Here is a 14293-nt window from a genome sequence, read left to right on the forward strand (position 1 = left end):
GCACTATGTTATGGGAGATTCTATACATTGATATTGAGGCTGGTCATAGACCACCACCCCTGTGCTGAAAAATTTGGCTTATACTCGAGTATATACGGTAGTTAAAAATGACTTTTCCCAGTGATTAAGTGGCAGAACTTCTGTTCCCGATTATACAGGGCAGTTTGTCCATTGAGTATAGTGTTGGCAGTCTGAGTAGTTATTGTGGTAGGGTTTGCTTAGGTTGCTTCTATTGGTTTTTATGCACATTTTACTCTTATCAGGTGGCATTTCAGTCTATTATAGTCCATGCTGGTATGCGTATATATTGACAGGACACATGCTCATTTGATTCAGCCTATTGTTGCATTGGTCATACTGATTGTATGTATTATTATTATTATTATTTTGTAGTTTCAGAGTAGCAATCCTTTGCCCACATTGTAAAATGTTCCTTTTCCCTCCTTACGCACTTTAGAATAAATACACTTGAATTTGCCTATAATAATTGCATTACTTTACCACCTACCGTAATATCTGTATTCAGTGACTCTTGTGATTGTAAACTGCTCTGTCCATGACACAATTCAATGTAATGTGTTTTTATAATTTAGATGATATTTTTACATATTGCACATTTAAGTATTGAAGAATTGAACTTGGTTGTCTGCTTTTATTTTTCCAATCCAGTTACAAAACTTTCACGTTACTGCTTACCGTAGCTGCCAAAATTGTTCACCTTCCTGGAACCTTCTGCATTTTCCAAATCAACGTTTTTTTTTTTTAAGGATACTTTATCCTCTGAACCTGCTTTAATAAAATGTGGAGAAAGAAGTCTTGCATTTTTCAGGTGGAAACCCAACGCCCTCCATTATAGTCTGATGTCTACAGGTAACTGCTTTCCAAGCAGGTTAGATTTCCGTTTTTCGGATCCCCAAGCAGTCCCGAAGAATAGAAAGTCCTTCGGCTAATGGCACTTGATTTTAAATTACATTTTCCATTTTATTTATGTATATTACATTCCTAACCGTACAGTTCACGATACTGGCTTGATGTAAAGCTTTATATGTCACTTTGTGTTTTGTGCTATTAATCCCATATAGTATCACCTGGGTTGCTAGACACCGTATCATTGCTGTTGCTCATAGATAGCCTTCCCTTGTATATTCTCCTGTATAACTTGAGTGAACACAGGTTTTTTTTTTTGGTCCGGAGGCGGAGGCTGCCTCAGGTTCCGGACCAAAAAACAGGTGGCCACGACTGGATCCCGGTGTATCGGCATCCAGCCGCACACTCCGCTCCGGATTAGGCCCAAAGAATGGGCCTAGTCAGTAGGAGGGAGTGTCTTCAGACGAATTGGCCTGAAGAAGGAGCATGTCTGTTCTTTTTTTTTTTTCTTCCCCGGGAGCCGGAACACACTGCTCCCAGAAAAAAAAGTCCTGAGCGGTTTGACCAAAAAACTCCATCTGAACTCGGCCTAAGTATTCAGCCAGTGAGCCTGAACTGTGCCCTCCTTTATTATAACGCTGTTATAGGAACTGTCTTATTAATCATTGCTCAGCATCATCGCTTGGCGGTAAGGAACGCTTCCTCTGACATTACAGTGCTATGGACACTACTGTCAGGAGGGGCGATCCCAGCGAGATTGTCAGGAACGCCCTTCTGACAGTGAAGAGCTATCGGTAACGGCATCAATGGCTCTTCACCCAGGGCAGTTGGCTTTCTAGTGGTACATAAAACCACGTGTGCTGAGGACATGAAAGGTTCTCTTTAACTAGAACCTTCATAATTGCTTGACAATTGAGACTTTTGGTTCCAACCATATCTTTGTTGGAAATGATGAATGGTTGCTTTCTATAGGTATCAACTCCACCATGAAGTGAGGGTGCCTTGAATTTTGAATAAATTTCCATTTAACCTGCACGGCTACCACAACATTCTGCAAAAGGATCCCAAATACACCACCAGGCTAAGGGTGGAGAATGATGGAGAATCGTCAGATAAAATTTGTGTCCACAGTCACCCTGCCTAAGAGAGTTTAGAATTATAAAAAAACAAGAAAACTTGATAATCTTCAGTAGGTGATACCTTTTTAATGGCTAACTTATAATGATGACAGCCAAAAAACAGCTGAAAAAACAAGCCTCCCATTGACTTCAATAGGTTCCTTTTTCTGCCAGCTATTTTTCTCTTACCTTTCTTTTTCTGATCCGTTCCTGAGAATTTTCTTTTTTATTCCTTATGCAAATGAGCCTTCAGAAAGCACAAGGGCGTCCCTTGTGCTCACCAAAGACGCTCCAGCGACGCCTCTGTCTTTTGCCAACGCCTCTCCACCGCGTCATCAGTTGACCGAGATGACTGCTCATGTCCGTTCAGCCACAGAGGTGCTTACCGAAGACACTCCAGCGACGCTTCTGTCTTCTCCTGCCGACACCTCTCTCCACCACGTCACCAGCAAACAGCCAACTGCGCATGTCCATTTGGCCTCTTACACAAGCGTCCGTTCAACCACAGGAAAATGGCCGAACTGACATGCACAGTCTGCTGGCTGATGATGTGACGGAGAGGCGTTGGCAGAACAAGACAGAGACGTCTCTGGAACTTTTTCGGGGAGCACAGGGGACATAAGTAGAGATGAGCGAGTACTGTTCGGATCAGTCGATCCAAACAGCACGCTCCATAGAAATTAATGGATGCACCTGGTACTTCCACTTTGATGGCGGCCGGCTATTTAACTCCCTGCGTGCCTGCTACGTCCATTTATTTCTATGATCCGAACAGTACTCGCTCATCTAGACATAAGGAATAAAAAATAAAATTCTCAAGAACGGCAGCGCGGATCAGAAAAAGAAAGGTAGGAGAAGAATAGTCTTTCTAAAGGCTATTCCGACGTGATAAGGGGATTGTAATGATAGAATCTCTTGAAAAAGGAGTCATTGTTGTAAAGGAAATAGAGTATAACCCCAAGAATCACTTTTTGTTTTTCTTGTACAAGTGCCTGTATATTTTGTCTACAGCTGCAACACCCTCACCGCCTGCAGCCGTACTAAACAACCAGGTTTCTATAGGGTTCTGTATATTGAGTTTAGTTAAACCACAGGAATACCATTATTTTGGCCTCAAGCCAGATTGTGGTCCTGAAGTTATTATGGTCCATGTGACAGCCACATTTCTGAGACTGTGGTTTGGCTTCCAGACCTCACTGTACCAGGGTGATCTACGATGTCATGAATTCAAGCACAGCCATAGGTCTTACTGTCCTGTCACACATTTGACACTGCATTTTTGGAGAGGATTATGAGGCCTTTCTACATCAAAATCAGCAACAAACTTTGTTTCAAGTTAATTTTTTTTCATCTAGGTGAAAACATTTGCACTAAAAATGAGATGACATCCTGCACATCTTGTGGAGTTATGTTTCTTATCACACACAGTGTAGATAGTGATGAAGCTATAGGGGTCACAACAGTCCCTAAGCCCGGGGACCCATAGGAGGAGACTCTCACCCACGATGTATGGCAAAGCAATTCTAGCAGAACCCTGTAGCTGCATTGACAGGTCATCCCTCAAAGAAACCCAAAAGCTCAATATACAGCCTGGTCTGTATATTGGGGAAGAGGGGGGAGGACTGGGAGCCTCTAAGATTCAATTTAGGTAAGATCAGTAAACAGCTTCAGTTCCTCTTAAGATAAAGGATGAGCAGATTCCTGTCTCCTTTCATATGCTTCTTCCCACCATGTCTTCTGTCTGCTGTTACAGTGCAGAAATGCAGACAGTAATGAGTGTGTATAAGAAAAGCTCCCATGGGTAGCAGAAGTAGCCACAGGGCCCAGGACATTAGCGGGCCTGGAAGGCCCCCGATTTTTTATTTTTTTAATAGGCCATTACCTGCTGGAGTAACCCCATCAGGCAGGCCCTATTTACTGCCTGATCCCCGCTCCTGCTCATGGCCACCTGCACCCCCTCTTCTTCGGGAGCAGAGGTGGCTGTGATCAGGAGTGGGGATCGGTAAATGAGGCTGAGGGCTTGCGAACCCCAACATACACAGCTATCATTATACTCTGGGGTCTTTTCAGACCCCCGAGTATAGTGATCGGAGGTCTATGGGAGGTGACGGAACATGAAAAACACTGTTATTTACCTCTCCTGTGTTCCAGCAGTCTGTGGGCCTGTTTCATGATGTCCCAGACGTCACACAGGCCAGGCCGGCATTCTTATAAAAGTAGCGGAGAGTGCTGTGGAGCCAGGGAGAGACAGAAGTGCTGGGACTATTGTAGTCACCGGCAGTCAGAGAAGAGGGAGGAGCTGTCCCACAGGAGGAAGAGGAGAGGTAAGTATAATGGAGGGGATGGGGGTAGTAGTAGTGACGTTCCATGTCCAGGTGGATTTCAGCTGACAAATTTCACTTAATACTTCCTGTAAGCTCCTACCAAGATAAGGCTTTCCTAGTGTTCCATATGGCATACAAAACAGTCCTGCGAGTCTTTCTCCTGTGCCAAATGCAATCTACTTGATATATTTCAGACGTTATGGGATTTTCACAAGTGCAACTGCTATGGTCTTCCATCCAGACACATGCCTTTCGGACTTTTCAAGAAATCATTGATCTAAATAATGAATGGCCGGTTGTACCAAATCTAAGTAATACGTCCTCCCAATTCGGGCTTCATAGGCCAGGTGAAACCTCCATTACTAGTCATGTGGCCTGTTGACAGTTCAGTTCCATTCACGTGAATGTGACTTCACTGCAGTGCTATGTACAGCCGCTATACAATATACAGCACTGTTCTTGGCAAGTATTCCTACTGTAAGGCATTAACTTGTTCACTGCCAGATGAAGGGGTCTCTCTCTATTCTGAAGACTTGCACATATAATATCTTTTCTTGTACAAGTTTACAAAATAGATGTATCAATGCTTTGTAGGTTTTGCAATGATTTTAAATGCTGAAACTGTAATACTGAACTTCCCATTTAGCAGCGTTCACAAGTTCATTGTCTTTACGACGTAAATGTAACAAAACAAATTGTTCTCGAGAAATAGAGTAATATATTGTACAAGTCAGAAAACTGTTACTGAATTCTAGAAAGCTATCCTGTACTATTATCTTATTGATTTTGCCATTTCCTAAAAGTTATTTCTTGATCAGAATTTGTGTGTCAATTTAATAATGAGAATAAATAATAAATAATACAATAATAACTTTATATAGCAACAACATATTCTGCAAAGGGTAAGTGGAATGACAGTATTTGACATTACAATGTGAAAAAGAAATTAACATATCAAACAATAGGATTGAGGGCCCTGCTTGAGAGCTTACAATCTATAAAGAGGGTAATAGGGAGACACAAGAGATAAGAGGGCTTGTTTAGTAGAATGGTCCAGCCATATTTTAATAAACATGGTCATATATTGTATATGTGGTATATGTGAATCAGAGGTGTAGCGATTAGAGATGAGTGAGTAGCATTTGATCGAGTAGGTATTCGATAGAACACTACAGTATTCGAAATACTCGTACTCGATCGAATACTACTCCTATTCGCAGTAAAGATTTGATTCAGAACCAGCGTTGATTGGCCGAATGCTATACAGTATAGCATTCGGCCAATCAACACTGGTTCTGCAGCAGGCTCGTCTTTGCTAGTCAGGAGAGCTGGCAGCTTGCGTTATGCTGGAGCGCACTTTTAACTCATAGGAATGCATTGACCAGCGTTGATTGGTCGAATGCTATAGAGTGTACAGCATTCGGCCAATCAACGCTGGTTCTGCAGGAGGGATGCTGCAATACTATCCTGCGGGTCTATCATTCTCCCTGTGCCGTGTCCTACTCCTTCCACTTTGCTTTTAGGGCCGGTTCACATTAGCGCATGCCTCCCGTCCGGAAGGAGTCCACAGGAGGACCCACCTGAACGGAATACCAGCACAACTGCAAGCGCACACAGTCCCCATAGCATATAATGGGTTCCGTGTGCTTGCAGCGCATTGCCCGCACGAATGATTCATGCGAGCAGTGTGCTGCAAGCACATGGACCCCGTTATAGTCTATGGGGTCTGTGTGCTTTAACTGCAAAGTGCTCCTCCTCAACACTCCTCAACTGCACTTCCCTCCTCCTAAACACTCACCTCCTGCTACTCGTGGACTTGGTGACTCTCCTTTAGTCGAATAGTGGTTTCCCCTGAAACGAGCATTTTTTCACATAGACTATAATGGGATTCGATCAAGTAGTCGAATATTGAGGCTCTACTCAAAAAGAATATTGAATCTCGAATATTTCACTACTCACTCATCTCTAGTAGCTATGGCAAGGGGGGGGGGGGGGGGACACCGTATCCAAATGAATTCTAAAGAAGTTTAAGTGCAGGTGGCAAGAGCCTTCAAGTGCCTGAATATGTGGGGTGAAGGTGAGTCAAATACACTGTTGCTTAATTCCCTCAAAACTCGGGGGTGTATTCCATCTGGACCTTGCGATTTCTCTATTTTAGTGTTTTGCAGGCGGCGCCGCCCTTCCTCCTGGGTTAACCAGGTGAAATTTATTTGAGGGTTGACATTACGCCTAATCATGTTGCCGGCCATTGGATTTTCTTGTGTAAATACTGTAGAGAAGAAGACATTTAATAGTTGTGCTTTTTCCTCATCCTCCTCCACCATTACTCCCAGATTACATTGTCAGTGTTCATTCACTTATTATTTATGGAATTGAAGAATAATTTTGGATTATGTTTTACTTTCCTTGGCAACTTTTCTCTCAGCCTCAACGTTCGCCTATTTTGGGCAATTTATTTTTCTCCTAGTTTTTTTCATGCTGTGTCGCTACTTTCTTGTTTTAGTACTTTAGATGGTTCCTTTTTATCCCTCACTGCACTCCTTACTCTTGTAGTTAGCCATATTGGTTTTCTATGATTTCTGTCCCGCTTATTCCCATAAGCATGTCACACCCATAATAAAGATTGCAAAATAGTCAAAATCTAATAAATATTTATCACATGATGGAATTATAAGACTCAATTTAAATCTGTAGCAATATTTATTTTAAGCAATTGTGACTTCACATCCACCCATTTCCTTAGCAACATAGACCACAGAAGTTTTGTCAGCCAAAATCTCCTTCCCCTTTCAGTCTCAAACACAAAAATCAAACTACCATGTTTAAAGGGAACCTGTCATGAATCTGTGGTATAACCTGCAGTTAGTATGTTATAGAGCAGGCGTTACTGAGAAGATTGATATATAGTTTGATGGCAAAAGATTTGGTAGAACTGACTGTTTTACTCAATTATAGGGCTGCTTTTCTAAATTGAGTCAAGATGGCGGTCCTTATCAATGACTGACAGCATACATTGAGGGCTGTCATTCACTTATACAAACACTCCTTGACTACTGAATCTTTCACTATAGATCAATCTTCTCAACAACTCTTGCTCTGTAAAATCTACTGGTCAGTCCATGATCATGTGATGAAAATGCAGGTGCAAAGTTCTTTATAGACACAGCACAGTAATCAGATATCTGCCTGGTAACGAGCTGTGCACCTGTGTGTCCATCACATGACCATGGACTGTATATCACATGACCATGGACTGTACATCACATGACTGTGGACTGTCCATTACATGACCATGGACCATATATCACATGACCATGGACTGTCCATCAAATGACCATGGACTATATATCACATAACCGTGGACTGTACATCACATGACCATGGACTATATATCGACCAGGGACTGTATATCACATGACCGTGAACTGTACATCACATGACCATGGACAATATATCTCTTGACCAGGGACTGTATATCACATGACCAGGGACTATACATCACATGACCAGGGACAATATATCACATGACCAGGGACTGTATATCACATGACCGTGGACAATATATCACATGACCAGGGACTGTATATCACATGACCGTGGACAATATATCACATGACCAGGGACTGTATATCACATGACCGTGGACTGTCCATCACATGACCGTGGACTGTCCATCACATGACCATGGACTATATATCACATGACTGTGGACTGTACATCACATGACCGTGGACTGTATATCACATGGCCATGGACTGATTTTTATCTACTGGAAACAAGCAGAATGAGTGACAGCAAGCAGATATCTAGAAAACGATGATAAATTGTACAACTTTTCATTATTCAAACATTTACATTTTTCACTTCATATTGGTCTGAAAAGTGGAAAATCCCTTTAAGCTCCACCCTCTGGTTCCTGCCAGCACACCCATTGGTTTGAATGCTCTTTAAATTGGATATTCAACACATGTGCACAGCGTATAGCACAAAACTAGGGACACTAAGTTTGATAAATTGCCCCTTTGTCTTTGAGAATTCTTCCTGACGCCATCGGACTGTAGCTCCACAATACACAGACCTTTCAAGTATAACATAAAAGCAGATATCAACAATGTGGTCATTATTGTTGAAAATGTAGACCTTCACTGAAACTGCAATAAAAGCAGTAATGCTACAGGACTGAATTTTGGGGGATATTTTAAGGTTTTCTTATTTGTCAGAATATTTGGGAATATTAAGTCAGTTTATTCATTCAATCTGTGACTCAAAAATAATACAAAGACTTATCTGTATTAACGATGTGATAAAGGATCCTCCAACAATGAGGTATTGACTGGGATCATAGTTGTTTCTAAATGTATTTAAAAACCACCAGTAAACCTTGGCAAGGCAAATCATTTTTAACCCCTTCAGATTATTATTAGATTGACACTATATGGAAAAAAAAGTAATAAAATACATACACACCACACCTACAGTATCTTTTGTGACATCCTATTCTAAATCCATAGGTATTAAAGGGGTATTCCCATCTCAGGGATCCTATCTATACTGCTAGCATATGTAAATTCAGTTTTCCTAAATACTTTGCTTTAGAAATGCTGCTTAGTTTGCCTGCTATGTGACCTTATTCCTCTCATTGTTTATACCGTGTTGTCAAGGCACCAAGCCTAACCCGGGTCAAATGACTCATTGCTCTCTGGAGAAGAGGGCGGCTAAGTTTTCTGTATTACTTTCTGAGCTGTTAAAGGGGTTGTCCCATCACAAGGATCATATCTATACTGTTAGTTTATGTGGATTTAAGACTTTTCCCTAAATGCATTGCTTTATCAAAACTGCTTTGTTTGGCCGCTATCTTAATTTATTCACTTCATTGTTTACACTCCATTTCTATGGCCCTTGGGATTATCTGCACATTTGTCAAGTGATATAGCTGCCTGCTCTCAGGGGGGGGGGGGGGGGGGGGGCTGGGAGCAGCTCTAAGCTGTTTGTGTCTGATAAGTAGCGGAGCTTCTCAGATAGGGGAGGTGAGAGCTCCGGGATATCTGAGCTCTTATCAGTCGGTTTAATTGAATTTGGCTGATAAGGGCTGAGATAGGGAGTCCGTTACCTCTGTAGGTAATGCAAACTGACTCAAATCCAGCTCTGCTACATCAGCTTCACACTGTGGTAATTCATTTACAACCAATCCCGTGCAAGTGAAACCCCGCCCACCAATTTGCCGAGAAAAGCAGGACGTGAAGAGAGCACAACAGCCTGCAGGTTAGTGAACAAGCGTCATGGGAATACCCCTTTAACTCCTGCTGTTATCAGGATACCTAATTGTATTTTGCTGATAAAGGCTCAGACAGTGTGTAATCTTTCTATGTAAAGATAACATTGAGTTACTGCAGGAAGAAGAGACAGCAGGCAAAATGCTCAGAGAGGAAGATGGGACAACCCCTTTAATATTCTTTTCACCATTTAGCTAAAACAGTGTCTACTCTACTCTATGAAGATTTGAGGTTAGACACGGCTATTGGACAAGAGAGTTTGGTTCAAAATCTTCATTCTAGTTCATCCCAGAAGTGCTCAGAAGGGTTGAGGTGAGAGTTTTACGTGGACCAGTCAAGTTCTTTTCCACCATGCTTTTAAGGATTTTACTTTATGTAATTGAGAACAATCATAATGGAAACAAAAAGCTTTACTCAAAGTGTACAACCAAATAGGAAACATTCAATTGTCCAAAACATCTCGGTATCCTGAAGCATTAAGATTAATGTCATATTTGATTGCAAACTGAAAAATATTGTTATATAGACAATTAAAATTATGAAAATTGAGTTCCATATAGTCTAATTATGGTCTATGAATATTGTCTAATGATATGTATCTTGAGGGTTCAAATGGATGCATATCACCCTCAAGAGATGGAAATGTTAAAGGGATTCTATCGTTAAAATGCTATTTTTTGTCCCTAACATGTAGGAATAGCCTTAAGAAAGGCTATTCTTCTCCTTCCTTTAGATGTCTTCTCTGCGCCGCTGTTTGGTAAAAATCCTGGTTTTCTTCTGTATGGAAATGAGTTCTCTCGCAGCACCGGGGGTTGTCCGCAGCACTCAAACAGCACTAGGGGCGTCCCCAATGCTACGAGAGAAATCTCCAGCGCCACCTCCATCTTCACCTGGAACGGCCTCCCCTTGCGTCTTCTTCCGGCGCTGGCTTCAAACTTCTAGGCATGCGCAACCGGCTCTGCGGTCAGGCCTCAGGTAGGGCCGACTGCGCTTGCCCGTGGTAATTTTCCTGTGGCCACTTACACAGTAAACTGGGGCTTGCCCAGTCAGCTCTACCGGAGGCCCGACAGCAGAGCCGACTGCGCATGCCTAGAAGTTTGAAGCCAGCGCTGGAAGAAGACGCAGGGAGAGGCCGTTCCAGACAAAAATAAAGGCAGCGCTGGAGATTTCTCTCACAGCATTGGGAACGCCCCCAGTGCTGTGAGAGAACTCATTTGCATATAGAAGAAAAACGGGATTTTTACCGAAAGGTGGCGCGGAGAAGACATCTAATGGTAGGAGAAGAATAGCCTTTCTTAATCCTTTCCCGACATCTGCCGTACTAGTATGGCACATGTCGGGTGTTTCACTATGGCGGCTGCCCGGGAGTCGGGCAGCCGCCTTAGCCTCCGGGTGTCTACTGTGTTACACAGTAGACAGCCAGCGGTAATGCCTTCGATCGGTCCCCGGACTGATCGGAGGCATTAACCCCTCCGGCGCCGTGGTCCTCCGGCGCCGCCATTTTGCCGGTGATCGCCGGCGCCTGTAGCATGCTCCAGGGTCGACATCACGTTTCCATGACAGCCGGGAGCCTTGTAAAGGCTCCCCGGATTGTCTGCAGTGATTTCCTTTTGCAGGCTGGTCTACGCAGCCTGCAAAAGAAATGATGATTTTTTGCAATGCATTGCATTAGTGATCAGACCCCCTGGGGTTCAAGACCTCTAGGGGATCTAATAAGTGCAAAAAATAAATTAAAAAAAAGTAAGAAAAAATACATTTTTTTAAAAAAGTATTAAAAATTCAAATCACCCCCCTTTCCCTATAACACATATAAAAACAGTTAAATACATGCCTGTCAGAATATGGCGACTTTTAGAAAAAAAATTTTTAACACAATTTTGGATTTTTTTTAAGGGGTTAAAATGTAAATAAAACCATATAGATTTGGTATCCCTGGAATCGTACCGAAACACAGAATACAGGGGACATGTCATTTTGGCTGCACAGACCCCCTGGGGAGAAATAAAAAAGTAATGGGGTTTAGAAGGAGGGGAGTCAAAAACGAAAATCAAAAAATGCCATCGGCGGGAAAGGGTTAAGGCTATTCCTACAAAAAAATAGCATTTTTATGATAGAATCCCTTTAAATATTATTTGATTAAAATATTCATGGCATATAATAGTTCCTCTTAGTTTTTGTATCTTACAGTACATGGGTGTGGTTAGAGTACACTATTTTAGTGTTGTCCATATACAGTTATAAAGAGTTTAAGGATGCTGGGGAACACCGCTTCTCATGAATATAAATGATTTTTTATTTTAGTTTTTAATGTAGATTGTGAGCCCCATATAGGGATCACAATGTACTTTTTTTTCCTATCAGTATGTCTTTGTAGAATGGGAGGAAATCCACACAAACACGGGGAGAACATACAAACTCCTTGCAGATGTTGTTTCTGGTGGGATTCGAACCCAGGACTCCAGCACTAACTAACTGCTAACGACTGAACCACCGTGTTGCCCTATGAATATAATTTATTGACAGACACACGTCTGGTTTTGTCACACAGATGAACAAGCATAAACCGAGATGAAATTGCAAGAGAGGAAACTTACAGAAACCCAACTATGAGCTTCTCCCATGATATCAGCTAATAAGACATTGAATGATATTTCTGTTATTCTGGAAGTTTTCCTGTATCTATTTTTCCATGAAGCTTTAATAAATGTCAATGTTTTTATAAGAAGTTGATTCCTCCAATAATGTTACCATATGGGTCAACATATGAGTAAGAATTCACCCAAGTATACAGTATTTTACACGACGTGGACACAGCAGTAAGAAGGTAGCGTACGTGTAGGGAGAATACTTCATTCCATGACCACTCTTGCACGTGTAAAGACCCATAAAGTAACTTTACACCCTCCTCCTTTTTTTAGGGGGGGGGGGGGGGGTCTATGACCAGCCGCAATATTAATGTATAGAATTTCCCATAAAATAGTGGGAAAAAAAGAAGCTTTAAAAAAAAATAAAAGTTGTAAATCCCTCCTTTCCCTAGAATACATACAAAGTAGAAAATGACTGTGAAACACAAGCACATTAGGTATCCCTGTGTCTGACAGTGCCCGATCTACTGAATATAGGGGATCTGCAGTGCTCCTGTTCCGTCAGGAAGGGATTAATAGGAGCACTGCAGATACCCTATAGTCAGCCAGGCTGAATTCCAAGTGGGGGAAACAAAAACTCAGTACTCAAGCTCAGGGAAGGGGCAGATAGACAACCAAAACACCCCCTCCCCTCCCCCAGCAACTACTGCACCCAAAAACTCTGACCATTTTAATTTTTGAAATTTTCCAGTAGCGGCTGCATTTCCCCCCCTCGGCTTATACTCGAGTCAATAAGTTTTCCCACTTTTTTTTGGTAAAATTAGGGGCCTCGGCTTATATTCGGGTCGGCTTATACTCGAGTATATACGGTAACTACATTGCATAACCAATATAAAACAGTGAAAGGGTCACTGCACTCGCACAAGTGACAAGATCCCTTAAAACAGCTGATCAACTTGGTTCCCGAGTGCTGAACCACCATTGATCTCTTATTGATGACCTATCCTGAGGATACAATATCAATAGTATGAAAATGATAGACTCTTTTAGAGGGGATATCCACCTTTAAAAATTGATGACTAGGGTTGAGCGATCAGGATCGGAAAAGATCGGATTCCGATCGGCGATCGAGTAAATTTCACGATCGCGATCAGAATTCCAATCCCAATCTTTTCCGGCGGGATCGAGGTCAGAGGTTATCTCAAGATTGGCTCAACCCTATTCATGTATATATCATTAATAGGGTTGAGCGATCAGGATCGGGAAAGATCGGATCGAGCAAATTTCACGATCGGGATCGGCTGGAAAATGATCCGAAATCGGATTTTAAAATCAATCCTGAAATCTCAAAATCGGCTCAACCCCATTGATGGCCTATCATTTAGATTGGTGGGAATCAACTGTAGACCAAAGTAGATCACCTGTTTCTCAGCACATGTAACATGTTTCTTGTCTTCTGTTTTAAATGAAAACCATGCATCCTTTATTCCATATGCAAATGAACTGTTCACGGCTGAATACACAGAATTGTTAGGATATTTATAACCAAGACTATAAGCAGAGTTGCTCGATTTCTATTTATTTGAGTTGGTTGCAAAGGTGCACAAAGCCTTCACCATGTTGTGTAAGTTTTCATGTTGTAAGCAGGGAATATTGTACAATACATACAAAAGGTCACAAACTAGACAGAAAACCATCCTCAGCCCCGGTGACGGTAAAAGGGTTGAGGTCACAAGTATCCTATATTTTGAAATCAATATCAGAAATGCTTGCTCTTCTATTATCTCACAAGACATGAGAAAAGGGAAGGAAGCTTTATCACTAAAACGTGGACACATAGAAAGCAAAAAAGGAAATCTTCACATCCTTCTTGTCATTGCCGTGTATGACTTGCCAAGAAGAAGAGTGGCAGAAAGCTGGATCATGGGACACATCCAATGGCTCTTCGCGTTTGTCATTTGTTTTACAGGCAGAAGTGGTGAGTCGCAAATGTTGATGCTTTTGATCCCAGATGTGATTTTATGGATTATTCCCATCTTGGCGTTTGCGATCTACAGTCATCTTGAGAACAGAGACCTAGCTTTGTTAGATGTTTATGGCATATCCTATGTGTATAATGATATATA

At 41.9% G+C, this 14293-nt stretch overlaps 1 protein-coding gene across 4 annotated transcripts in view; it reads left to right on the forward strand.

Annotated features, from left to right (window-relative positions):
- Positions 1 to 14059: 14059 nt before the first annotated feature.
- Positions 14060 to 14293, forward strand: part of VSIG4 (V-set and immunoglobulin domain containing 4) — a 32331-nt gene continuing 32097 nt past the window's right edge. For all 4 annotated transcript variants that reach the window (XM_075259185.1, XM_075259186.1, XM_075259187.1 and 1 more), the window contains exon 1: positions 14060 to 14145. In XM_075259185.1, coding sequence (XP_075115286.1) covers positions 14091 to 14145 — 55 coding nt within the window. In that variant the 5' untranslated portion in view covers positions 14060 to 14090. The remainder of the gene's footprint in view (positions 14146 to 14293) is intronic.

This window comes from Leptodactylus fuscus, chromosome 11 (assembly GCF_031893055.1).
Source record: "Leptodactylus fuscus isolate aLepFus1 chromosome 11, aLepFus1.hap2, whole genome shotgun sequence".
Taxonomy (NCBI): Eukaryota; Metazoa; Chordata; class Amphibia; order Anura; family Leptodactylidae; genus Leptodactylus; species Leptodactylus fuscus.